This window comes from Notolepis coatsorum (assembly GCF_963971535.1).
Source record: "Notolepis coatsorum genome assembly, chromosome: 9".
Lineage (NCBI taxonomy): Eukaryota > Metazoa > Chordata > Actinopteri > Aulopiformes > Paralepididae > Notolepis > Notolepis coatsorum.
Genome location: NC_140173.1, coordinates 84,255,660 through 84,283,624, shown reverse-complemented (window position 1 = coordinate 84,283,624; position 27,965 = coordinate 84,255,660). Strand labels below are relative to the sequence as shown.

Genomic DNA, 27,965 nt, shown 5'->3' with positions numbered 1-27,965 from the left:
TACTACTGCAAATAGTACATGGGCAGAAACAGAAATTTTAAAGTAGATCTATATGGTTTAAATATAAAAGGAATAGAATATATTAACATCTAGTGAACCTGAATGAAATGGATGTGGTCGTCAGTGTGCTCCAGCTGCTCCAGCTCCACCCCTCTCCTCCTCAGCTCCTCTAGCTCCTGTTCCAGTTGCTTCAGGACCCCTTCAGCCTGACTGACTGCAGTCTTCTCCTGGGCTCCGATCAGGGCCTTCACCTCCTTGCGCCTCGTCTGTATGGAGCGGATCATCTCAGAGAAGATCTTATCACTGGCCTTCACTGCTGTCTGGGCTGAACTCTGTTAAGACACAAAGACATGAATGGACTGCATTTGTATAGCACTTTCTTCTAAAGAGCTTTACAACTATGTGTCAATGGAAAGATGTACTGTAAAGATGCCAAGAACAAATGCAATGAAAAGGACTGATGTATAGAGCCATGACTGCATGGAATTCCTTACCACCTGCATTAACTAGGGTTGAAGAAAAACAGACATTTAAAAAACACAAATCATATAAGAAAGAATCGTACTGTCAGTTAAGTAAACATAGTGGGTGATTGAGAAGATGGGTATGTGTGATTGTTGAACTTAGATTTTAATTAGGGATGCTCGATATTGGCTTTTTTACCAATACCAATATACCGATATTGTCCAACTCTTAATTTCCGATACCGATATCAACCGATATCGACCGATACCGATATATGCAGAGTTTCCCCCCTGTTATGTGGGGGTATGTTTGTGCCCTGATCAGGCGCTCCTAATGTGAGTTGTCATGTCTAGATGTAGTCCTCTGTCATGGTGTGTAGTCCCTATTGTTTTCCCCCCAGGTGTACCCAATTACCATTACCCCAGGTGTGTGTTGTCTCGTCATTCCCTTGTGTATAAGTAGTCTGTCATCCCTTCCGTCTGGTGCTGATCCTGTCTGTATAGTTCTGTGTTTGTCTGTTTATTATTTGATGTTCATTTTCTATTACAAAACCATGGTAATTATAAATTAAATATTCTTTATTTAGATACTTTGGCTGCCATCTCTTTACTATGTAGCATTGACCAGATAACGAGCCTTCCTGTAGTCAATGGTTACGTAATATGGGGGCTCGGCCAAACGACTCGGAGCAAACATTTGGTGGTGGCCGCTGGGCTGGATCCACACTGTGAGGTATGGTTGACATTGTCGTGTGTGTGACCCATGTTTTAGACCCCCTTGGCAAATACTTCTCCAATAGGGAGCGTTCTCAACCAGCTAGGGCAGTCGGACCATTTTATATATGGTGCCTTCCATCGCCTGGGGACACACCACATGCGGTCGGGGTATTAGAAGGACCCTGTCAGGCTCCTCCTAGGCCGGCGTGTGTATAGTGTTTACTTATATAGGGGTGCTATAGTGAGGGTTGAGAACGTTTGGGGATGGGTTGGTTTTTTTTTGACACATGACAGTGGTTGATCTGCGAATATCTCTAGGTGTGGAGGCGTTAGGCGGTCATGCCAGTGCTGGCTTATATTCTTTACATACAGTACCAGTGTTTTGGTAGTGGAGCGGTGGCCGAAGTAGGTAGGGACCAGGACTATACAGACACATAGGGTGAAGCCGTTTTTTTTTTTTTTTTTTTTTATGGGTTGATTGTTTCGTTTTTTATATATGGTGGTTATAGATATCTCTCTTTCTCCTCCCCTGTTCCTCCCCTGTTCAAAAATGCCAGTGACAGTGACAGACTTTGTGCATAGGCCGACAGTGGGGTTGTTAGGCGTGTGCACGAAAGATGAGCTGGCGGGGATAGCAGAGCATTATGGGGTTAAGCTGGCCCCGGGTAGGAAGGCACAGCAGCGGGGGATATTGGTAGAGGCTCTGACCACCCAAGAGGTGTTGCATGACGATGACGATGAGGAGTCAGACCGAGCCTCTGATGGCTCTCTGGGGCTGCGAAAGTTGGAGTTAGAACTTAAGTTTGAACAGCTAAAGCATGCGGAGGTGGCACGGGTGCATGCGCGCGAGTTGGAGCGTGCTGACCGTGACCAAGCTGAGGCGGAGCGCACTCACGCGCGCACGCTCGAACTCAGGAGGCTTGGGGCAGAGGTGCGCCCACACCTTGAGGATAGGTTCGATGTGACCAAATATCTACGTCTCGTACCGCAGTTTTTAGAGAAGGATGTGGATAAATATTTCTCCATGTTTGAAAATGTAGCCACGACACTGAGGTGGCCGGCCGAACACTGGACGTTGCTGCTCCAGAGTGCTCTTACGGGAAAAGCCCAACATGTATATGCGTCACTGTGCCCGAATACCCAAAACTACGAGGCGGTCAAAGCTGCGATTCTCAGGGCGTATGAGCTGGTGCCTGAGGCGTACAGACAGCGGTTCAGGGCTCTGAGAAAGGGCAGCTCGCAGACTTATGTGGAGTTTGCATATGAGAAAGAGCTGTTGTTTGACCGGTGGTGCGCGTCGGAAAAGGTGGACACCCTGCTTAAGATGCGGGAGCTCGTGCTTCTTGAGGAGTTCAAATCGTATTGTTTGCCCGATAATGTTGCTATGTACATGAATTAGCATAAGGTGACTGAGTGTTCGGTGGCTGCGAGCCTGGCGGACGAGTTTGTGCTGACGCACAAGACACTCTTTGACAGGCCAAGTTACCCTGTACGCAATGTGGAGAGTAGGCCGAGGTGGGGTTTCGGCGACAAGACTGTGGGCACTGGTGGTATCAGTGGGGGCGAGACGGTTGAGCGGGGCGCAAGGTCTGAAACACGCAAGTGCTTTAACTGCAGGAAAAGAGGCCATATAAAGGAAAATTGTTTTGCCCTTACTCGTCCCAGTAAGCAGATTTTGTTGGTGATGGCACCCACATGCACATCGGTTGAGTACGACAAAAGGGGTGAGGATATTAAAGCTTACCTACCGTTTATCAGCGGGGGTTTTGTATCCTTGGCTAGTGATGGGGTGAGGGTTCCTGTGACCATATTAAGGGACACGGCTGCATCCCAGTCATTTATCCGGGGGGATGTGTTGCCCTTTGACAGTAGTTCAGAGGTGGATGCTGGGATAACAGTTAGGTCTTTTGGGATGCATGTGATGAAAGTCCCGCTTCACATTGTCCACCTGACATCTGAATTGGTGTCGGGCCCGGTCGTCATTGGGGTAGAAAGTTGTTTCCCGGTTGCGGGGGTATCATTAATCCTCGGGAACGATTTGGCAGGGGGTAGGGTCCTCGTGAAGGCAGATGTGACTTATGTGCCAGCACAGTCTGGTGCTGTAGACACCCTGGCAGAGGTGTATCCGAGGGTGTTCCCTTCATGTGCGGTGACGCGAGCCATGGTTGTTAGAGCTCGGGCCGAGGAAGAGGGCGATGTGGACTTGTTCGATACCATAGTAGCGGCTGACGGCGAGGAGCCTGAGAGGGAGGGGGCGCTCCAGGGGCAGCCTGGCTCGTTGTTATTGTCTCAGCTTGCCCCTACAGTTAGCCAACTCGAGTCTGATGATGATGTTTCTTCTGTTTCAGCCGGTTCGTTGCTGCCCACTATTTCCTCGGCTGAAGTTGCCAGTAGCCCGGCTGGGTTCTCTTTCGCTCGTGAGGAACTTATTGCAGAACAGGGTAGGGATTCAAGCCTGTCGGGGCTTTTTGCGTCCGCTGTGGGGGAAGGAGAGAGTAAGGGCCTTAAAAGCTGTTATGTCCTGGGAGACGGGGTGTTGCTGCGTAAATGGTCCCCTGATCCGGATGCGTCATTGGGGAATGATTGGAATGTGGTGACGCAAGTTGTGGTTCCGTTTAAGTACCGTCATGATATCCTTTGTTTGGCTCACGATCATAGGCTCGCAGGGCATTTGGGGGTCAACAAGACATTTGATAGGGTGCTGGGTATATTTTTTTGGCCAGGGTTAAAACAGGATGTGGCGCAGCACTGCAGGGGGTGTTCTACGTGTCAAATGGTGGGGAAACCCAATGACGTCATTCCACGGGCGCCGCTCTATCCTATCCCGGCAATGGGGGAACCCTTTGAGAGGGTTATTATTGATTGTGTGGGGCCGCTCCCTAGAACTAAGGCAGGTAATAGTTTTCTTTTGACCATTATGTGTGCCAACACACGTTTCCCTGAAGCGATTCCGTTGAAGCGGATAACGGCCAAGACAGTGTCACAGGCCTTGGTGAGGTTTTTCTCTGTGTTCGGTTTACCTCGCGTGGTCCAATCCGATCAAGGGACGAATTTCTTATCTCGTATCTTCTTGCAGGTTTTGAAACGGCTGGATATATCACATAGCTTCTCTAGTCCATACCACCCGGAGTCACAGGGGGCGTTAGAAAGATTCCACTCCACGTTAAAGACTATGCTTCGGGCGTTCTGTCGTGATACAGAGGATGATTGGGATGAGGGGGTTCATTTGATGTTGTAATCATATATTAATATGATTAAGCCGTTTCATACAAGGGGTCCTGTGGCCAGTACTGTGGTGGCCGCTATGCCGGTGTCGGCTTGTGTGTTGGCCCCATCTAGTGTCGATATGAGTAATGACAGTCTTTCTCTTTCAGACGGCGGTGGTGGGCTGGAGGATGACGTGATTATCCCGTCTAAAGCGGTTGTGGAGGGCCGTCTTACAAACACGGAGTCTTTGGTCACTCTTGGCTGTCGTCTGGGCCATTTATCAGAGCTACAGCAAGCTGATATCATGGGCCTGGTTAGGACTCATGGCGAACTTTTCTCTGATATCCCTTCGCGCACGAGTGTCTTGTACCATGACATTGATGTGGGGGAGGCAGTGCCCATTAAACAGCACGCGTATCGCGTGAATCCACACAAACGCGCACGGTTGCAAAAAGAGGTGGAATATATGCTCGCTAATGGCATCGCGGAGCCCAGCTTCAGCCCGTGGAGTTCGCTTATTGGTGGATAAATCTGATAAGACAGATAGATTTTGCACTGATTTTCGTCGGGTAAATAATGTGACTAGGCCAGATAGTTTCCCGTTGCCCAGGATGGAGGACTGTGTCGACAGGGTGGGGGGCGCGTCTTTTGTAACTAAGTTGGATTTGCTAAAAGGGTACTGGCAGGTGCCACTTACGAACCGGGCTAAACTCATTTCTGCGTTCGTGACACCTGACAGTTTCCTGCAATACACGGTGATGCCGTTTGGGATGCGCAACGCGCCTGCGACCTTCCAGAGGTTGGTCAATCATGTGCTGTCGGGCGTGGCTTGTTGTGAGGCCTACCTCGATGACCTCGTCATTTACTCTGACGATTGGGAGGGGCACATAGCTAGTTTGCGGGAGGTGTTTGGACCGCTTGTTGGGGCGAACTTGACACTGAACCTGGCCAAGTGCGAGTTTGGCAGGGCGACCGTCACCTATCTTGGCAAGGTAGTGGGGCGGGGGGAGGTCCGCCCTGTCCATTCTAAGGTGGAGGCTATACTTGGTTTCCCAGAGCCAGCTACACGTCGGGATCTCCGGTGCTTTCTGGGGATGACGGGGTATTATAGGGGGTTTTGTAGGAACTTTTCGGCGGTAGCCTCTCCCCTTACAGATCTGCTGATCCCGAAGATCCTGTTTCAGTGGACGCCTAGGTGTTCCTTCGCGTTTCAACAGTTGAAGTCCATTCTGGTCAGTGCCCCTGTCCTTGCGGCGCCTGTGTTCACGAGGCCTTTTAAATTGGCGGTGGATGCTAGCGAGTTGGGCGCTGGCGCAGTGCTCTTGCAGGATGATGACGGGGGTATTGAGCACCCGGTGTCGTACTTCTCCAGGAAGTTTAATATACACCAGAGGCGCTACTCGACCATCGAGAAGGAGGCATTGGCTTTGATTCTGGCCCTCTCCCATTTTGAGGTGTATGTTGGCTCCTCTCAATCACCTATTAGAATTTACACGGACCACAACCTATTGGTCTTTATAGGCAGGATGCAGAATTCGAACCAGCGGCTGATGCGCTGGAGCCTCTTCCTGCAAGCCTTTGATGTGGAGGTGGTACATGTCAAGGGCAAGGACAATGTGTTGGCCGACGCGTTGTCACGACTGTAGTCAGTGGTGGGGTGTGGGGTTTGTGCTGTGTTTCGGGGGGGTTGTGTGAGAGGTGTTGTTGTTTTGCTTTTGCTTTTTGTTGATTTTGCTCTGTGTTCCAGGAGTCGGGAGTGATGAGGAGTAAGGCTGAGGCTGCCCATTCTCCTTACCTGGTTGACTTTATTGACGGATTGCAGGGTGCAGTGCGGTGCAGCTCAATATGCACGGTTGTTGGGGGGATGCGGACCGGAGGGCGACTTTCGTCTTGTTTGCATCAGGGTTCCCCATTTATCGACCGCTATCTTTTTTTTCCCCCTTTATTTATTTATGTACGGTTTTCCTTGTTTATGTCCATTTCCCCATTTCACTTTGGGGTTATGGCCATAAATTTGAGGGGGGGGGGGTGTTATGTGGGGGTATGTTTGTGCCCTGATCAGGCGCTCCTAATGTGAGTTGTCATGTCTAGATGTAGTCCTGTCATGGTGTGTAGTCCCTATTGTTTTCCCCCCAGGTGTACCCAATTACCATTACCCCAGGTGTGTGTTGTCTCGTCATTCCCTTGTGTATAAGTAGTCTGTCATCCCTTCCGTCTGGTGCTGATCCTGTCTGTATAGTTCAGTGTTTGTCTGTTTATTATTTGATGTTCATTTTCTATTACAAAACCATGGTAATTATAAATTAAATATTCTTTATTTAGATACTTTGGCTGCCGTCTCTTTATTATGTAGCATTGACCAGATAACAAGCCTTCCTGTAGTCAATGGTTACGTAATACCCCCCCAAAAAAACTGAATAATTTCAGGTAATTAAGTAAGGGATAATGCATAGCTACGAGGTCATTGTTGCAAAATAATTGACCGACACGGAGTTTAAAATACCGAGCCGCCTCGGCGAGGTGTTTTAAACGTCAGTGAAGGTCAATTATTTTGCGATGATGACCGAGTATAGCTATACATTATCCCGCTTATTACATGGCTAACTTACTATAATAAGTTGTTCTGTGGCTCTGTCAGCCCAAATAAAGTGATTATTATTATCGCCGGCAGCCCGGCAGGTGTGTCTAATTGCACTGAAACAGTGTGTGTCAGTGGGGCTTGATTGCGAACAGCTGCGCACAGCGGTCATTATTGTTCCACTAGTGCGGTGGCTTAGCACCAGATTTGAGAAGGATGTGGACGCGCCGGACAAAAGCACCATATTTTTCCCACGTGTTCCTCATCATCATAGCTTTCATTTTGGGGTAGGGGCCACGTCATCATGATGGATTTCAAGATGGCCGCCATGTAAAATCAAGGTTCTGCCCATTAATAAATATCTTGGTCCATAGCGCGCTCAATATTTGAGCGAACACAAAGGTATTGGTATCCCTGTAAACTAGAGAAGCTAAGCTTTCCATTGGTATCATTTTCATTAAGCCCAACTGTTGGGAAGGGGGTTTTAATAGTTCAAGTTTCTTTAATAGTTGTCATACAGAAGTACAGAATACTTTTATACAAAATGCTTCTTACTGTTACGCTCCAGAGACTGTGCAAGACAAGATAAGTATGAAATAAAATAACATAGTATAGCATGTGAATTAGAAGTAAAAAAAATGAGGTCACAGTGTTCAGTATAGACATATGTACAATGTTCGATGCAGAATAGACGTAACTGAGTTACCATATAATTAGTGCTGTCAAACGATTAAAATATTTAACTCGATTAATCGCATGATTGTCCATAGTTAACTCGCGATTAATCGCAAATTAATCGCATTTTTATTTTTTACACCTTAAACAGATCTTTTTCAAGTTCCAAGTTTTAATACTCTTATCAACATGCGAGTCAACAAATGCTTGCTTTATGCAGCCATTTAACACAAAGGGATGACCCTCATGCATTGCAAATTTGCATCAAATTCAAAACAGAGTGATGCACAAAATAACTTAAAAGAAAATAATAATTTAAAACAATGAATAAAGTGTGCATGAAATAATAGGGGAAAGAAAACGTTAGGAACTTGTTACATTCACACACACAAGGGCTGATTAATCACACACCCCCCTCTCTCCCTCACACACACACTCTCCCAGCTCTCTTTCTCTTTTGCCCCTTCCTCATCTCTCTCACCCCCCTCTCTCTCTATATCTCACACACACACACACACACACACACACACTTCAGAAACAAACATAGTATCAATGAGAGCATCAATAATACACCTGAGTGAAGTCTAGTAAAAAAAAAAAAAAAAAAAAAATTTAGTTAATCTTGAGTTAAAAAAATTTGTGGCATTAATAGAATCGGGAGTTAACGCGATATTAACGCGATATATTTGACAGCCTTACATATAATATACAATACTATGCAGTGTACTAATATACAATACTATATAGTGCAAGGCAGAAATGGGATGAGGTGCAATTTAGGTACAATTTACAGTAGGTGTACGAGTTGTAGTGCAAATCCTTTATCAATAAATATGAAGTGTGTTTGTGTGATCTAAAGTGTGGAGAGTGGGTGCTGCAGTGTGTTGTTTGTTTAAGTGAGTGTGTGCGTGTGGGTGTGTGTGCTGTGTGCATTTGATGGTTGTTGCATAGTGTTTATTGTTCGTTTAGCAGCCTGATGGCCTGGGGATAGAAGCTTCTTCTGAGTCTTTCTGTGCTCGCTTTAAGACTCCGGTATCGCTTGCCTGACCGCAGCAGTTCAAAGAGGCAGTTGTTCGGGTGGCTGGAGTCCTTGATGATTCTCTTAGCCTTCCCCCTGCACCGCTTGTTGTAAATGTTCTGGAGGGTGGGAAGCCCCCCTCTAATTGTGCGTTCGGCTGAACGTGTCACTCTTTGTAGTCTGCTACGGTCTTGTGCAGTGCTATTCCCAAACCAGGAGGTGATGTTGCCAGTCAGGATGCTCTCTATTGTACATGAGTAGAAGTTCCTAAGGATCTTCTGACTGACTTGGAACTTCCTTAGGCGCCTGAGGAAATAGAGGCGTTGTCGTGCCTTCTTCACAACACTGTCAATGTGTGTGGTCCATGTCAAGTCCTCGGATATGTGGGCTCCGAGGTACTTGAAACTGTTCACTCTCTCAACCGGTGCCCCGTCGATGCTGAGGGGGCTGTAGTCCTTGACCCCCGACCTCCTGAAGTCCACAATCATCTCTTTTGTTTTGCTGACGTTCAGGGAGAGGCATTTCTCCTGACACCACTGTGACATATTCTCTACCTCTTCCAGGTAGGCCCTCTCGTCGTTGGCAGAGATCAGGCCCACCACTACTGTGTCATCAGCAAATTTGATGATTGTGTTGTTGTTCCGCTGTGCCACGCAGTCATGTGTGTACAGGGAGTAGAGGAGGGGGCTCAGAACACACCTATGTTGAGCGTGATGGATGAGGAGGTGCAGTTGCCTGCTCTTACCACCTGGAGTCTGCCTGTCAGGAAGTCCAAGACCCACTGGCCATAGGCAATGATTAAAAATTATGTTCAATTTTCGCCTAGAAAAAACTGCCATGCTCATCTTCCCAAAGGTCCCTTGGCCGTTCACATGAATATATCAGAGTGAACATTGGTTTTACCCACAAGCCTCTTCTTTCCAGACATACACACTTTGTCCAACTTGCATGCTATTTGGGACAATAATCAAGCAGGTTTGTGCATGTGGTACAAATGTGTCGAACATTCTAACAACTGCCAAAAATGTGAATGTTGGGTTAGGGTTTGTTGTTAGAATGTTGAACATAGAAGATCAATTTTGGTGTCAAACTACACATTTTCTGGGTCAATAAATGTATTAATGCTATGAAGAATGTCATCAGATGAATATTTGTAGCATTCTAACAACATATTTACATCATTTTGTACTTGTTTAACAGTCAGACATGCATGAATCGAATAGACATTTTATTAGGATCACTCGTTACTATAAGAACAAATTATCTCGTAAAGTTATGGCGGAGGGAGGTGGCACAGACACATAGGAACTTCAATAAATTACATGTATTATTATTATCATAACTCTATAGCCCGTATAGGCATATTTAACTGTTATGGTGTGTCGAACTAAGTATATGGTGCAAAGACTATGTGGGAATGATGTTGCGTATGACCAATATGCATAGGTGTGTGCAAGAGTCACACACACAAGAGTGTGTGCAAGAGTCCAGCATGTGTGCATGTGTGTGAGCAAGAGTCCAGAGGTAGGAAGGCTGGGGTCTGTGAAGCACAAGGGAGTGGTCCAGGGAAAGTTGGTTGGAGGTGTCACTGGGGAGCGAGAGGAAACATGAGTAAGTACGAGCTTGTAGCGAATGCGAGGCACCACAAAATACAAAACACGGGAAAAGCTTAATAGAATCAAGACTGTACCGTATATATGTGTCTAGGTTCTGGCACTGAGACCCATGGCATGCTGGCCATGATCCTGGTCAGCATCCTCATCAGGGGGCAGGCAGTAGGAAGGCTGGAGGTCCAGGGGACGTCTGGGGGAACGTGAGGCTTGAGAGGGGTCACAAGGTGTCTTGACAGGTCCAGGGGAATCACTGAGGAGCAAAAGCAAACACTGGTAAGCGCGGGTTGTAGGTTGTAAGGCAGCACAAAATACAAAACAATAAAATAAGCTTAATAGAATAGACTAGAGAACTAGACTGTAGCCTACCCTATGTGGCCACGGTCTGGCACTGGGAACCATGGCACGCTGGCTTTGATCCTGGTCGGAATCTTCCTCAGCGGGTGGGAAGGCTGGAGTCCAGGAAGCACGAGAGAGAGGTCCAGGGAATCTCCGGGTGAGTGCACAGAAGCTGTGACATATCTGTCACAATGGCAGCTGCAAAGATCTGTGCATTTCCAATGTGCCTTCTTGCATGAGCACCTTGCACCACAACCACTTCAATTGCACTTCACAAGTTCATTGCAGGCTTTTCATGCCATGGGTAGAGTGCTCCACACAGGAAGCCAGACCTCTCCATCCAAGGTCCATCCCCATCCTTCAGGACTGGGTGCCGGCTGTTGGGCCAGGTCAGACATCGCCCAGATCCCAGACTGGTAAGCAATTCGCTTTACATGTTGCAGAAGTGCATCTTGGGTAGGTGGAATGTGTTCCATGGATCTGTTTCTTTGACAGAACAACACTCGCCGTGCTTCATCGACAGGTTTCAATGCACTAGTCTTGTCATAGAGGATGATGGTGTGAGGTTTTGTCCGCTGCCCACCCACTCGCTCCGTTCCTTTAAGGTATTTTGTTAAATTAATTGCATTCCGCGCCTCACGCTTCTTTCCTGTAAGATGCCGTTTGATTGGTGCTCTCCCACCCACACGCTTCTGGAGCAATGATCAATTTCATCCCGCAGCTGTCACAGCTTGTCATTAAGCGCCCCGTGGCTTTAAATACCCGGATCTCCCTATTATCGATGTTGGATCGTCTTGAATATTCCCTGCATCTGCCTTTCTTTCCCGTTCGCTGTCTGTTGCTCTCCAGGACTCTCGTGAAGTATCCCTTGGAGAACCTGATTTCCCCGTACGAAGCTACGCCTCGTTTATCTGCCCGCTTTACGCGTTGCGCTTTGGTGAGTTTTTTAAACAGTCTTTTTGGATCACCAGTTTTTTGTGTGTTTGTGAAACACCGAAGAGATCCCGTTTTGTTATACTGTTCTCACCTATTTTTTGTTGTTGGATTTACTCTTTGGATTACCGTATTGTTTTTTCTCTGGACTCTGCTAACTGTGTGTATCACACCGAAGATCAAGTCACTTGGATATTAATTTGGATCAGTCACCTCTCTGTATTCTGTTGTGCGCTGAGCTAACTGGGACTCTCTCTCTCCCTCCGTGTTCCGTCTGGAGTGTATGCTGGGGGGATCTGCAGAGCGGCTCAGACGTCACAAGCAAATTCCTCACCTACACCGTCTGGGAGAATCTGCAGAGCCGCAAGACATTCTTCACATGCCAGATTCCCTGTTTGTCCTGTTTTCCACCTAATTCAATCTTGTGACTCTGAGAATAAACACGCCCTAGTTTTTGGCTTACTCTGAAAACAACTCTCTCTGTGCCGTTGCGTTTGGGGTCGGTTACAAACCTTAACAGATGTTATACAACGGCATGCAAATTTCTCGATTCTGATTGGCCATTCACACGTCTTTATTGGCAACAATCCACGGTCCTGGGCTCAGGACCCGCCCACAACCGAATCACATAACCCTCCCCGGCTCACTCCGGGAGAAAACAAGATCGCGGACAACAAATGGTTATGTTGAAAGCACCATAACGACTAAATATGAAGCGATTCTGTCAAGGGGAATGTGTTAGTCCTTTAAACAATGTTGGATGATGTAATTGATGGGTCTTGACTCAATCTAGAACAAAAGAAAAATCGCGGATTGATTGATAGATTAATTGATTGATTTAAATGTCTTCCTTCCTACTTTCTACTGACTGCAGCGTTCTCTCTCTCACACTGTCCGACGCTGGCGTACCCACAAACACACACACACACATACACACACACACACACACACACACACACACACACATACACACACACACGCACACACACACTGTGACACACACACACACACACACACACACTCCTGTCTGCAACAGCGGGGGAGTCAGACTGAGAGAGAAGCAGCGCTGTTTTAAGTGAGCATGGTCTATTGAATTGATTGATTGGTTGATTGCTAATTTTATTACTGTACCCCTGGTTTCCAACTGGTTAAGTTTAGGCTAAAAGAAATAAATAAAAAAATAGGGCGAAGAAAACGTTCTTTTCCTATAGGGCAAAGAAAACGTTTTAATTTGTTTTACCTACTTTATATAGAAGGAGCCGTATTGTATTGTACCCATTCTGCATCTGGTAATAAAATTTTCAATCAATCATTCCAATAATACACAGTTGGATGTGTTAGTTGGTTGGATGCACTTCAAGCTGCTTCCACATGAGGCAACTTCTCTCAATCATTCCAATAATACACAGTTGGATGTGTTAGTTTGGTTGGATGCACTTCAAGCTGCTTCCACATGGAGTTGTGGGAACTACTTTTTCTGGCGGATGGTTTTTTCAATAAATCTTCGATTAATGTGTGTTTATTGTATAGAAATAAGGTTGGATGAATCTGGCAGTTGTATAAAAGCTTTACACCACGTGCAGTCGTGATTTGTGACCAATAAACCATGCCTAGGGGGGTCTAACGACCCTCGGCTGCGCCTCGGGCCTAACAATGATCAATTTCATCCCGCAGCTGTCACAGCTTGTCATTAAGCGCCCCGTGGCTTTAAATACCCGGATCTCCCTATTATCGATGTTGGATCGTCTTGAATATTCCCTGCATCTGCCTTTCTTTCCCGTTCGCTGTCTGTTGCTCTCCAGGACTCTCGTGAAGTATCCCTTGGAGAACCTGATTTCCCCGTACGAAGCTACGCCTCGTTTATCTGCCCGCTTTACGCGTTGCGCTTTGGTGAGTTTTTTAAACAGTCTTTTTGGATCACCAGTTTTTTGTGTGTTTGTGAAACACCGAAGAGATCCCGTTTTGTTATACTGTTCTCACCTATTTTTTGTTGTTGGATTTACTCTTTGGATTACCGTATTGTTTTTTCTCTGGACTCTGCTAACTGTGTGTATCACACCGAAGATCAAGTCACTTGGATATTAATTTGGATCAGTCACCTCTCTGTATTCTGTTGTGCACTGAGCTAACTGGGACTCTCTCTCTCCCTCCGTGTTCCGTCTGGAGTGTATGCTGGGGGGATCTGCAGAGCGGCTCAGACGTCACAAGCAAATTCCTCACCTACACCGTCTGGGAGAATCTGCAGAGCCGCAAGACATTCTTCACATGCCAGATTCCCCGTTTGTCCTGTTTTCCACCTAATTCAATCTTGTGACTCTGAGAATAAACACGCCCTAGTTTTTGGCTAACTCTGAAAACAACTCTCTCTGTGCCGTTGCGTTTGGGGTCGGTTACAAACCTTAACAGATGTTATACAACGGCATGCACATTTCTCGATTCTGATTGGCCATTCACACGTCTTTATTGGCAACAATCCACGGTCCTGGGCTCAGGACCCGCCCACAACCGAATCACATAACCCTCCCCGGCTCACTCCGGGAGAAAACAAGATCGCGGACAACAAATGGTTATGTTGAAAGCACCATAACGACTAAATATGAAGCGATTCTGTCAAGGGGAATGTGTTAGTCCTTTAAACAATGTTGGATGATGTAATTGATGGGTCTTGACTCAATCTAGAACAAAAGAAAAATCGCGGATTGATTGATAGATTAATTGATTGATTTAAATTTCTTCCTTCCTACTTTCTACTGACTGCAGCGTTCTCTCTCTCACACTGTCCGACGCTGGCGTACCCACAAACACACACACACACATACACACACACACACACACACACACACACATACACACACACACGCACACACACACTGTGACACACACACACACACACACACACACACACTCCTGTCTGCAACAGCGGGGGAGTCAGACTGAGAGAGAAGCAGCGCTGTTTTAAGTGAGCATGGTCTATTGAATTGATTGATTGGTTGATTGCTAATTTTATTACTGTACCCCTGGTTTCCAACTGGTTAAGTTTAGGCTAAAAGAAATAAATAAAAAAATAGGGCGAAGAAAACGTTTTTTTCCTATAGGGCAAAGAAAACGTTTTAATTTGTTTTACCTACTTTATATAGAAGGAGCCGTATTGTATTGTACCCATTCTGCATCTGGTAATAAAATTTTCAATCAATCATTCCAATAATACACAGTTGGATGTGTTAGTTGGTTGGATGCACTTCAAGCTGCTTCCACATGAGGCAACTTCTCTCAATCATTCCAATAATACACAGTTGGATGTGTTAGTTTGGTTGGATGCACTTCAAGCTGCTTCCACATGGAGTTGTGGGAACTACTTTTTCTGGCGGATGGTTTTTTCAATAAATCTTCGATTAATGTGTGTTTATTGTATAGAAATAAGGTTGGATGAATCTGGCAGTTGTATAAAAGCTTTACACCACGTGCAGTCGTGATTTGTGACCAATAAACCATGCCTAGGGGGGTCTAACGACCCTCGGCTGCGCCTCGGGCCTAACAACCACCCCTAGGCATGGTTTATTGGTCACAAACCACTCCTGCGTGTGATGTAATGCTTAAGTAAAGCGCTCCAGAAGGTGAAAGTGCTGGGCTTCTATGGTCACAGGAGTAAATGCATTTTCTGCCATGAAGTTGACTTGAGGGTAGGCATTCCAAGCCACCCATGCAGACTTCTTCCCCTTCCCGCAAAATGTTGAAGTTGTGTCACAGCCCGTGTATGAATGGAAGATGGGAAGTGCTGTGGACTTGTCTTTCCCAAGAGCATGGCAGATGGTGGAGGAGCTAAAGCTATATTTAGGTTATTGTATTATATGAATGTGTATATGTTTATTTTTATAACCTTACATTGAAACGGCATTAGGAATATTGATTGGATTTAGATAAAGTCATTGAACCGTCTTATTTGTCATAATAGAACATTCTAGAACATTTGTGATGTCACAGTATGATGTCATGACTGAACGTTCTAGAACATTTGTGATGTCACAGTATGATGTCATGATCGAATGTTCTGGAACATTTGTGATGTCACTGTATGATGTCATAACCGAACATTCTAGAACATTTGTGTCTCTATATATAGTCCACAATTCTCTCAGAGGAAGACACAGACGGAGAGGAAGAAAGTGAGGGACGATAGCTCAAGTGGGCCAGGAGGCGAGGGTGCTGGAGATGATGATTCATATGGTGATTAGGCTTGAGAGGGGAGAGGGGAGTATAGGTGGGCTCAGGTTGCCCAAACTCCAAACTCATTGACGAGGAATTAGGGGAGGTGAAGTACTCGAGAGTTTTGTGGGATGGGAACCTGGCCGTAGGGTGTGGTAGTGAGGAGCAGGTGGGGAGGGCTAGGAGGTTGAGGAGCATTGGTGGGGTGGGTATACGGGAGGTGGTGAGAGTAGGGGAGAAGAGGAGATGTAAGGGGGTGATAGCTGGGGTGCCGGTCAGGATGGACGTAGGGCAGCTGGTGGACGAGTTAAGGGAGGACAGGCGTAATGGCACAGTAGACTGCGGGAAAAGAAGAAGAAGAAGAAGAGCCCATCAAAAGAATTGCGGAGGGCAGTAATACGCCACGATGCGTCTACACTGCCGGAAATTCAAAAAAGAAGAAGAAGAAGAACAGGCAGTGTGTAGCTTGAAACAGGACTGAACAGATAGACTAAACAACATAGACTGAAGCCGGCATTTCTCAACCAAGGTGCCAAGCCTACCGTTTTGCTGTGGAAAGAGCCGGCAAGTTGATTTACGGCTTTCCAGTGTGGAGGAATTTTCATGTGTCGAGTCGGCGGTGATTTTGGAGACTGGGAAAAGACAGTTTTCTTACCTTGTAGTAGTGACGTGAATATTTAGGAAGATAGCTTTAGGGCCACTTCTGTAAAGAAAGACTTCGCTGTGGAAGAGAAATAAACCATTTGGTTATCTTTGTTTTACACTGGAGCGGCTGTGGACATTATTTTTCTTTATCAACGAACGTACTACTCATGAGTAAGCAACTTTAACCAGTAGAGTGGAACGTCTGCCCTCATATTAGTAAGAAAACTCTGTCCGTCGAGAGCTAAGTTAGGTCAGCTAACTGGTCACATGAATAAGATGAATCAATTAATGGATGAGGATGACGACGGTAACTTGGAAGGTGTACAAGATTGGTAGAATTCAACAATCTATTTGGAGAGTTCGGTGAGCTTAAACTTCAGTCCAGGTGGTACTAAGCAAGACATCAGAAGAGGAGAAGAAGAAAGATCAGGATGGATGGTTCACGCGGAAGGCTGACACATTTTACAACTTCACAGTAAAGGCTGACACATGGATGAAAGAGGTGCATCAGCGTATAGCGGAGTCTAGGAAGCACCAAGATGAGGTCAGGCCTGAAGACAGTGCATCCGGCGTCGTAGAGGGGAAAGGGTCTAGAGCACCATCCACTACATTTTCCAGAACATCATCTGCAAGCGTGCGTCTGAAAGTTGAATTAGAGAGGGCTGAGTTGCTAGCCCAGGCTTCCGCTCTAAAGCAAAAACGACAACTCGATGAACAGGAGGCTCTGATCTTAGCTACCTCATCTAAGCTAAGAGCAGAGAGGGAGGAACAGGAGGGTCTGCTCTTAGCTAAGTTAAGAGCAGAGAGAGAGGATTTACAGGTCAAGATTGCTTTAGCTGCCTCACAGGCTAAGTTCAAAGTACTGGAAGAGTACGAGGGCCAGCGAGCCTCATCCAGAGTGTCCCGTAGGGATGGAATGAACTCTTACATAGAGAAAAAGAAGCCCTTCGAATCACAAGCTCACGGGCAGGCTATGCCTACTCCTCAGGCCGTAGCGATAAAAGGAGAATCTGCTTACAGTAGCAGCTCCAGAGCACCTGGCGGTGCTACACAGAAGGAACAAGAGTCTCCGCAACAAGAGTCCACACGGGCCATGGTGGATTTCCTAGTGAAGCAACAAAACCATGCTACTCTGCCCCCTCAACAGATTCCTATATTCAAGGGAGACCCTATGGAGTACAGGCTATTCATCAGGGCCTTTGAACACGGAGTGGAGGACAAGACAGATAGTAACAGAGACCGGCTGTACTTCATGGAGCAGTACACGGATGGACAGCCAACAGAGATGATAAGAAGTTGTCTTCACATGGAACCAGAGCGAGGCTATCGCGAGGCAAGGAGGCTCTTGAAAGAACATTTTGGAAATGGATACAAGATCTCAATGGCGTATATACAAGGCACTGAACTGGCCTACTATCAAGTCCAATGACGGAGAGGCGCTCCACTCCTTTGGCCTCTATCTCACTGGATGCCTCAACGCTATGGCTGACGTGGAGTACATGCAGGAGCTTGACAGCATATCAAATGCATTCATGCATGTCTGACTGTTAAACAAGTAAAAAATGATGTAAATATGTTGTTAGAATGGTACAAATATTCATCTGGTGACATTCTTCATAGCATTAATACATTTATTGACCCAGAAAATGTGTAGTTTGACACCAAAATATATCTTCTATGTTCAACATTCTAACAACAAACCCTAACCCAACATTCACATTTTTGGCAGTTGTTAGAATATTCGACACATTTGTACCACATGCACAAACCTGCTTGATTATTGCCCCAATTAACATGCAAGTTGGACAAAGTGGGTATGTCTGGAAAGAAGAGGCTTGTGGGTACCTATAAAACCAATGTTCACTCTGATATATTCATGTGAACGGCCAAGGGACCTTTTGGAAGATGAGCATGGCAGTTTTTTCTAGGCGAAAATTGAACATAATTTTGAATCATTGCCTATTAAAACCCCCTTCCCAACAGTTGGGCTTAATGATACCAATGGAAAGCTTAGCTTCTCTAGTTTACAGGGATACCAATACCTTTGTGTTCGCTCAAATATTGAGTGCGCTATGGACCAAGATATTTATTAATGGGCAGAACCTTGATTTTACATGGCGGCCATCTTGAAATCCATCATGATGACGTGGCCCCTACCCCAAAATGAAAGCTATGATGATGAGGAACACGTGGGAAAAAGTTGGTGCTTTTGTCCGGCGCGTCCAATTTTTTTTGCTAAGCCACCGCACTACACAGAGGTCCGTTATCGAATAATATCGGACCTCTGACGAGCGCTATTGACCAATCACAAGCAAGCATTTCGGCGAATGTGAAAACGCCATGTAATAACATTACACATCTCTTGTCGTGTAATTAACACAACATTATGCATACTTTGACAATAAATAAAATAATAATTTGTTCGTACTTGCTTGCCTGGGTAAATAAAGGTTAAATACATGTAAAAAAAAATATATATATATATATATGAAAACCGATACCGATATTTTCCGATATCACATTTTTATGCCAATATCGGCCGATAATATCGGTAGGCCGATAATATTGGACATCCCTAATTTTTATATATTTGTATGTTGTATTGAGATGTATTGTTGTACTTTAAGTGAACATATATTCCTTGAAAAATTTGAGTAGATTAGGTAGATAGGTATGTGTGATTGGTGAACTTAGATATTTTATTATATAATATTTGTATGTTATTGAGGTGTATTGTATTCTTTTATTGTATTGTATTGATTGTATTGTATTGAGTATTGTATTGATTTGTGTGGACCCCAGTAATAGTAGCCTATGCCTGTGTCAATGGCTAATGGGGATCCGAATAAACTAAACTAAACTAAACAAAACAACTTATGCCTCACATTCAAAGAGATTTGCACTAATTCATACCTCATTGCACCTTACCCTAAGTTTTGTACCTCGTTCCATTTCTGCGTTGTACCTCACTGTTACTAATTTGACTCTGTATTGTATATTGTATATTGTATATTGACTGAACACTACTTTATTCTGCATACTTTTTACTTATTTTCTTTTATCTATTACAGTATGAAGCACACTCTCAGGGGCTCATACAGAAAAAAGCCAATAATTTTTTTTCTTTTTCTTTTTAATTTTTTTTTTTATCTCATTCATTCCATAAGAACGTGGAATACACATTTACAGATTTTTTTTTTATATGGTCCATTTGCATGTTCTTGGTATCTGATTCTAGGGACATCTATGGATCTCAGGGAATGTATTCCCAGTGTCAGAAATACTGTGTCTGTTACTAGGCTTGAGTAAATTGTAATGAACCAAATGAGAATATCAATAAAAAACAAATGTATCTTTGACTGTGAATAACATCATGCTAAAATTGACCAGACCTGAAAAATCTAAGCAAATGAATAAATGGAAGATGATACAGTACTGAATTCTGCCATCCGGACACATGCAATTTGAAATATGATTATAGAATATAGAATATCAGGCCTAAAATGGTTATGCGATTAAAATGCGATTAATTAGATTAATTAATTACAAATCCTGTAATTAATTAGATAACATTTTTTAATCGCCTGACAGCACTAGTTTTTATCATGAGTTGCTTTTAAGTGTTTGCGTTTTCTTTTTATTTCTTTTAAAATTAGTTAGATGAGTTTTCAGGTTAGGTGTTTTTGTACTTACCTTTAGGGTGTCCTGTCTGTGTACATGTCCTTTCGTGTTTTTGTGCCTTTTTATGTTCCATGTAAATGGACCACAATGGAAACAAGCCACGGCTTTATTGTGTTTTATCCATTTGACCAGCGTTATGACACTGTTATTGTTAAAATGTTGTCCTACTGTTGCGTCAATAAAGTATTCAATCAAACACACACACACACACCGAAGGCTGAGGTTAACATGCAAGGCACTAACCTGCTTGTTGGTTCCGTCAGTGTCTTTTTCTTTATTAAAACCATTATTTATTATTATTAAGAGAGTATTTTTTCTTTATTTAGACAGTAAGATGTTGGAGAGGGATGCAGAATAGGGCAGATACAGGAAAGAAGGCTCTGGCAGGATTGGATCGCAGGCTAACAGGGATTTTAAAGTCGTATTTGGGAGCAATTGACCAATGGTAGGCTTTTAAAGAAATGTTTTATCTGGGTACGAGTTTCTTATCTCAGTAAGAGTGCTCTCGAACACTCTTAGAATTTGGTCTTGCCTAAGAGAAAAGCAAAAATAGAAAACATTGCTGAATCCCAGGTAAGAACAAAATAAGGACTTCCGGTTTGCAACGTTCTGGTGAGCAGCCACATGAAAGAGCTCCCGGTCGGTGAATATCAAGAAAAGAAGTAAAACAATTCAAAGCTAAATAAAAAGTGAATGATTCAGACTAGCATGACGCAGTGGGCAGCTAGCATGCAGCCTGACATCCAAGTTAAAATGCAGGTCGCCCAGGACATGCGGGCTAGCACATGGGATATTAAGTTAGCTAACCAAGCTATCCAAGCTAACACACGGGCTATCCGGGCTATCCAAGCTAGCACGCAGGCCTGGCTGGAGGAACTGCAAGCTAACATGGAGGTTAACACGATGAATGCGACGTAGCAAGTGATACAAGCTAGTTTGGGAGAGGGGAAACGGACGGACCCCGGGGGAGGGACGGGGAGACGCTGGATACAACCGGATCAACCAGGACTCGGGCACCGAGGTCGGCCGGACCATCCGCACACGAGATGCAGGCGCGGAGGTCGCCCGGGCCGGCCAAGATGCGAACACGGAGGCCACACACACCAACCGAGATCCGAGCACCGAGATCAACCGGACCAGCCAGAACTCGAATAACGAGGTCTCACACACCAAGCAGCACTGAGGTCATACACACCGACCAAGATTCAATACCACATATGCATATAATTAGATAGTGAATGGAGGTTATGATTCGAGACACACTGCAGACAACACACAGACCACTGGGAATACAGACAGGTAAACACATTAGATGGGGAAATTGGGACTTGATTCGGGACATATAATACAAATAACACGTACTAGACTAAACGGTAGACACTAGCACACATGACACACAAACAAGATGACAGGGAACATGGGGAATCACATTCGGAGACCGGACCGGGAGCTCTGGAAATGTACTAACATATGAAAGATAAAAATTCAAATAAAATGTTGGATAATAATAGGGACATTGGAGAATCCCCATTGGGGATATCTATGTCGTTATAGGAGGGGCCCTCTCCAGGAGAGCCTTACCCCTCCAACCCGCCAACGGGGGTTAAACGGGGTTAAAAATTATTACCTGGGAAGCGCCAATTGTCTTTAGTCTTCTTTTATATTATTTTCTTCTGAGTTATGTTAGAATAGCAGTTGCTTTAAATGTGCACATGGACAAATATGAAGAACAAGAATTCAAAATGTTGGACATGAAGAGAGGCTTGGAGAATCTCCTTTGGGGGGTATCTCCATCTCTGGGGGGGGGGGGGGCTTCTCCAGTGGGAGGGCTGATCCCCCCCCAAACCGCCAATCGGGGAAAGAGTGCTAACCATATAACCATTTATGTTCACTTCAATATAAGCAGTGATGTCGGTGACATGGGAGGTACAGAGGTGGGCAGGCGGGGTTCAGTGGGGGGGGGGGGGGGGTGTGTCGGGGGGAGGGGCCATCGTTCCGGCGGTTCGACCCGGGGGAGGGGGGGCCTTGCGTGTTATGGGATTGGTGTGGGGGGGTGGGGTTTCCAGGGGCCCTCGGACGCCGTGGCCTGGGCGGTCTGGTCACCGGTCCGGGGGGGCACTGGGCTTGGGGTCGGGGGATCATTGAGGCGTGGTGCTTTGGCCTTCTGCAGGCCTGGGCTTGGGGTTCTGGTGGGCCGGGGGCCTGGCAGTCGGGCGGGCGGGTGGGAGCTCTGGGTGCTCGGCTCCGCGCATGGTGGACCAGGATATGGGGGTGTTCTGTTTCTCGGGGAGGAGGGCGGGAGGGAGGGGTTTCTCTCAGGGGGATCAGAGCGGCTGGGCTTTGCCCGGCGGGGTCCTGTGTGTTGGGGGGTCGGTGGGCGTGGGGTGGGGCTCTCGGTGGCATAGGAAATAGCGGGCTTGGCTCGGTGGGGGGGAGTCCCCTATCCTTTCCTCTACTGGGCCTGGCCCAATTGATTCAAGGGACTTGTGTCGCTGGGGGCCCGGCGGCGCGTGCATCGGCCTGGGATATGGGGGGCTCCAATGGGCTTAACTCAGGGGGGGGGGGTCCATCGTTTCCGCGGTTTGGCCCGGGAGAGTGGGGTCTTGGATGTTGTGGGGTCATCGGCCGTGGGGTGGGGTGCTGGGTGGCATGGGAGGTAGCGGGCTTGGCTCGGTGGGGGGGGGGGGGAGTACAACCCCTCGCCCCTCTACTGGGCCTGGCCCAATCAAATTCAAGGTACCCTTGTCGCTGAATACTCTGCCACACGTGAGACGGCCCTGGGATGTGGGGGAGCCCTGTTTCTGGGGGTGGATGGCGGGAGGGGGGGATCCCCTCTCATGGAGGTCTGGGAGGCTGAGCGCGGCCGAATTCAAGGGGCCCATGTGGATGTACTGTTGTGTTGTTGATGTCATTGTAGATATGGTGTAAGTGTTGTTTGTCTATAAATGTTAATAAAAAATTTAAGTAAAAAAAATAAAAAAAATAATGAGAAGAAATGCTAGTTAAGAACTAAATATGTTCTTATATCGCTTCGTAAATGAGGCCCATTGTGTCTTGCTGAAGGACACTTCGGCATGCGTCCAGGAAGAGCTGGGATCGAACCGGGAACCTTCAGATTACCAGACGACTGAATGCCAAAAAATGCATGCGTGTCCTATGTGTCACCCATCTTGCATGTGTGTGTTCACTGCATGACGATGTAGCAATGTGCTACAAATAAAGACTTCTTCTTCAAAGTCCAGTTTCATATGACCTCACCTTCAGTGTCTCCACAGCCAGTCTGAGTGCTTTCAGCTCCTTCTCTCTCTCCTGGACTCTCTCCTGGACTTTGAAAATACTCTCCCCCAGCTGTTTCTGTAACAAATCAACATAGGAAGAAGAGTTTTAGTTAGGGACTTCATTTAAAGCTACACTAGAGACAGCTTTATCTATAGTGTAAGATTGGCACCCTGTGGCCATGAGAGGTAATTGCATCTTGTTTAAACATGGCGGATGAGAGAAAACATTAACAAACTAGAATGGGTGCTCGTTGGAGCACATATGTCCGCGACATGCTATATAATTGGGAATAAATATAATAATAATATAATAATAATAATGCAGGACCTGTTGCGGAGGTCTTTATTCGGCATGCAACGACACTCAATGTTTTAGCGGTACACACAGCGGTTAGTTTTTTTAGCACACACACCGGAACACACACGCATGCATTGTCTCTTTAGAATCGCCGATGCGATTCGTCTCTGCGATTAACCCATCCCGTCGTCCTTCCCCCCCAAGTGCAGCCAGGAGCAGACAGGCGTCAACGTGAGCCGCGCCAGGGGACCAATCCAAGTGCTCCTGTCCGTCTTCGTCAAGGACGCCACAGCGTTAGCGATCTGTTGTTGTGCATGTTTTTCCATTGGGTTTATCTTATCGGGGGGAAACCCTTGCGAGCACGGGGAGAACATGCAAACTCCACACAGAAAGGCCTGGGAGATACCCCACCTGGGTACCTGGCATCATGGAAACCTGGTCCCCAAGCGGGAATCGAACCCTGGACCTTCTTGCTGTGAGGCGACAGTGTTAACCACTACATATGTCCCCCCAATGAGTGAAGGAGGTATGGCATGTATACATATGTTTTATATTGTCTCTTGTGGTCTGTTCAGGAGGTGTGCGAGTCACAAGTGCTTTCTTGCAGTTTGTAGCTTTCATTGGGATTTTTAATTTTTTTTTTTTTTTTTTTTTTTAATTGAATAGTTTATTGGTTTAGAATGGAAAAATCACACATATACATTGGATCACAATATGAAAACAGGTATACATTTTCTCCATTTACCAATAGGATTTCATAAAAAACACAATAAAGCCATAGGCTTGTTTCCATTGTGGTCCTTCATCATTGGTGTCAGTGGATTTATGTACTGGTGTGTGGACGTGGGTGTTTGTAGTGTCTGTATGTCAGGATGTGTGGTATAAAAACAAAAAAATACATACAATAATATTCCATTTTATAGACAATAAAAGAATAAAAAAGGAACAACACATATTAAAACCCTTTTTTCACTACTCCCAGCTTCTGCTACTTATGATCCACCTCTTTATAGCTAATTTAAAAGTGGAGAAGGGGCTTATGGTCTTCAACTCCATTGGTAGGCTATTCCATTGTACTGCTGCTGAATATAGGAATGCGTTTTGGCCAATTTTCCTATTGCATCTCACTGGGACGATGTCTGTAGGGCTCCCCCTGGTGGCGTGTCCGTGTACATCCCTTACCATGTTAAAATATCCACTGAGGTACTGAGGGACAGTATTCCCGAGTATCCTATGTGTTATGTTAAGTTTTATTTGAGAGACCCTCTCCTCAACCCTGAGCCATTTGAGGCTGTTAAAATGTGTCTGTGTAAGGTGAGTCCTGGGATGGAGTTTTAAAATCATTCTAACTAATTTGTTCTGAGCTGTCTGTAGCCTACCTTTCAGTGCTACTGTGATGCCAGTGTACCAGGAGGAGCATGCATAGTCATAATGACATTGGATCAGTGCCCCTGCCAGGACTTCCATTGCTGACCTGTTAATATAGGTGGACACTCTACCGAGAAATTTTATTCTCTGATTGATCTTTGTGACCACCTTTTGTGCCATGCTCACCCCTGATAAGGTGTTGTCCAAAATACATCCTAAGTATGTGACTTCCTCCTTTGCTGTTAACTCGATATCTCCTACCACTACCTTGAACCCAGGAGACCTCTTAAGTCGTATGGCCGAGCCAAAAAGGATAGCTTCGGTTTTACCCAGGTGTAGGGATAACCTGTTTTCGACCAGCCAATGACTGATCTTGACAAGCTCTAGACTGAGTGACCTCTCTACTTCTCTTTTGTCCTGATGGGAGACCATGAGTGCAGCATCGTCCGCAAATAAAAACAGTTTACAATCACATGCAGTTTTCATGTCATTGATATATAAAAGAAATAAAAGTGGTCCTAAAATACTTCCTTGCGGCACCCCGCACGTCTGTTGGAGTGAGGAGGATATGGTCCCATTCATTTCCACTACTTGTTTCCTGCCTCTCAGATAAGACTCCATCCACCTTAAGGATATACTGTTAAAACCCATAGCCTTCAGTTTATATAAAAGTATGTCGTGGTTAACAGTGTCGAAGGCTTTTTGTAAGTCTATTAAAACCATCCCACAGAATTGACCTTTGTCCACCTCTGTTCTAATTTGGTCTGTCAGATATAATAAACATGTGTCTGTGGAATATGATGTTCTAAATCCAGACTGGAGCTCGTACAACAGGTTGTTTGTAGAGAGGTATTCGTTTATTTGATCATTAATGATCCTTTCTATGACTTTGGATATTGCACTAAGAATCGACACAGGCCTATAGTTCCCTGGGTCTAATTTATTGCCTTTTTTGTAAAGCGGAATGACTCTGGCTTGTTTGAGATCATAGGGAAACTGTCCTTGACCGATAGATAGATTTACAATGTGTGTTAAGCCGGAGGTGATGGACTCTGCTGCATCCCTAAGAAATCTAGCAGGTATCTTGTCCTGTCCTGTTGCCTTGTTAGGATTGAGCGCCCTCAGTTTTTTCAAAACTGTGTCCTCAGTCACACTCGCAAAGGAGAAGGAATCTGTCTGGATACCTTTCTGTTTGTAGTACTCCCCTACCTGTTTTTCCCCATACATGTCAGTTGTACTTGGCAGTCTCTTAACTAGGGTATTCGCTATGGTGTTAAAAAACGTATTTAGACAATTAGCTATGTTCTTATTGCCTGTAATCACTGTGCCTCCTATGTCTAGAATCATATTTTTAGCTTTTGTCCTGAGCTTGTTTCCATACCCTGTTTGCTTTAAGCACTTCCATAATTTTTGTGGATTTGATTTATTCTCGATAATTTTGTCATTAAAATATTCAGCCTTGGCTTTCTTGATCATTCCCGTGACCTAATTTCTTTTCTTCTTGAACTCCTCATAATCCTGTTCAACCCTGTTTTTACTGAATTTCGAAAATGTGTCATGTCTGGACTTTATAGCTGCCAGGATCTCTGGGTTCATCCAGGGCTCTTGTCTGATTTTCGTTCTCATTGTTTTTTCTGGTGCACTTTCATTAATTGCCGTCAGAAACAAAGATTTAAAATGACCCCAGGCTTTATCTACGTTCATACTATGATATACTGGTGTCCAATCCATGGAATTGAGTCTGCTTTTTAGAGCTTCGCTGTTGTAATTTTTCATTGACCTTATCTTGACAGTGTTGTGGTGGCCAATAGCTGCCTTCACCATCTTTCGTGTACAGAATGTAATTGAGTGATCACTGATTCCACAATGTATTACCCCACTGTTGGCTATCTTAGGTTTGTCAGTCACTAATATCAGGTCAATGGTGGAACTGGAAGAGTTTGTTATTCGTGTGGGTCTATCAATTAGTTGTTTAAAATTGTGGTTGGAGCAAAGGTCCTGAAAGGCTTTGTTCAAGGGGTGGCCACGCCTTGATACATCAATATTAAAATCCCCAGTAATTATGGCTTCACCAGACACAAAGTCGTTGTGTTTGGAGCACAGATTTTCCAGTTTGGTTACAAAATCATTCTGCTCTGGTGGTCGATAGCACACTCCTACCAATATTGGCTTGCTTTTGGGAAATAAAATATCTGCCCACACTGCTTCAAGATCATCCTCGTTGAGATCAGCTCTTAAATTAAAAACAATATCTGCCCTAATAAACATACACACACCCCCTCCCCTCCTGTTTCTATCCTTTCTAATTACTGAATAGTTCTCTATTTCTATCTCCCCGTCTGATATGGAAGAGTCCAGCCAGGACTCTGATATGCAGAGTATTCCTGCCTTGCTGCCCAGTACCAGCTGCCTGACTTGATGGATTTTGTTGATTAGACTTCTTACATTTATATGAATGACATGTAGTCCCTTTGATTTACAAATGTCTAGAATGTCTGCTTTAGTGTTCTGTCTTGCCCTTTCCTCTGTTGTTGTTACTGGTGTTGTTGGTGGCGGTGGAACGTTAATCCCCCCTGCCATCCGTTCCGACGCCGCTGATGATCTGTTGCGCTGTCTGGTCTGTACTGTTGGGCCCCGCTGCTCCTCCCTGCCCCAGCCCCGTCTTTCTTCCCTGCGCGCGTCAGGTAACGATTTGACGGTAGCTCCAGCTTCCTCAATCCGCTCGAAGTCGCCTCTCCTCCCATTGTTGTTCCCTGCTTCACCGTCTCCTCCGCACTCGGATCGCCCGGCGTCATCTCCTATGGCCCTCGGAACATCTCCCAGGCAGAGAAGTGGAGACGGATCAGTGAAGATGTCACAGGTAACGCTCGCAGATTCCCCGAACCCCGAGCTTACCTGAGAGGAGGTGTAGTCGCTCCTCGGCAGATCCGTTAAGTTGATTCCTTCCCCAT

At 45.5% G+C, this 27,965-nt stretch overlaps 1 protein-coding gene across 1 annotated transcript in view; it reads right to left on the bottom strand.

Moving 5' to 3' along the window:
* The window catches only part of LOC311234688 (E3 ubiquitin-protein ligase TRIM47-like), a gene marked incomplete at its 3' end in the record, with an annotated part of 81,507 nt that overhangs the window by 44,005 nt on the left and 9,537 nt on the right, over nucleotides 1-27,965 (bottom strand). Inside the window, exons 3-4 of the mRNA XM_084321932.1 lie at nucleotides 23,329-23,424; nucleotides 99-332 (exon numbers count right to left, since the gene is read on the bottom strand). Of these exons, the coding sequence (XP_084178058.1) occupies nucleotides 99-332; nucleotides 23,329-23,424 (330 nt within the window). The remainder of the gene's footprint in view (nucleotides 1-98; nucleotides 333-23,328; nucleotides 23,425-27,965) is intronic.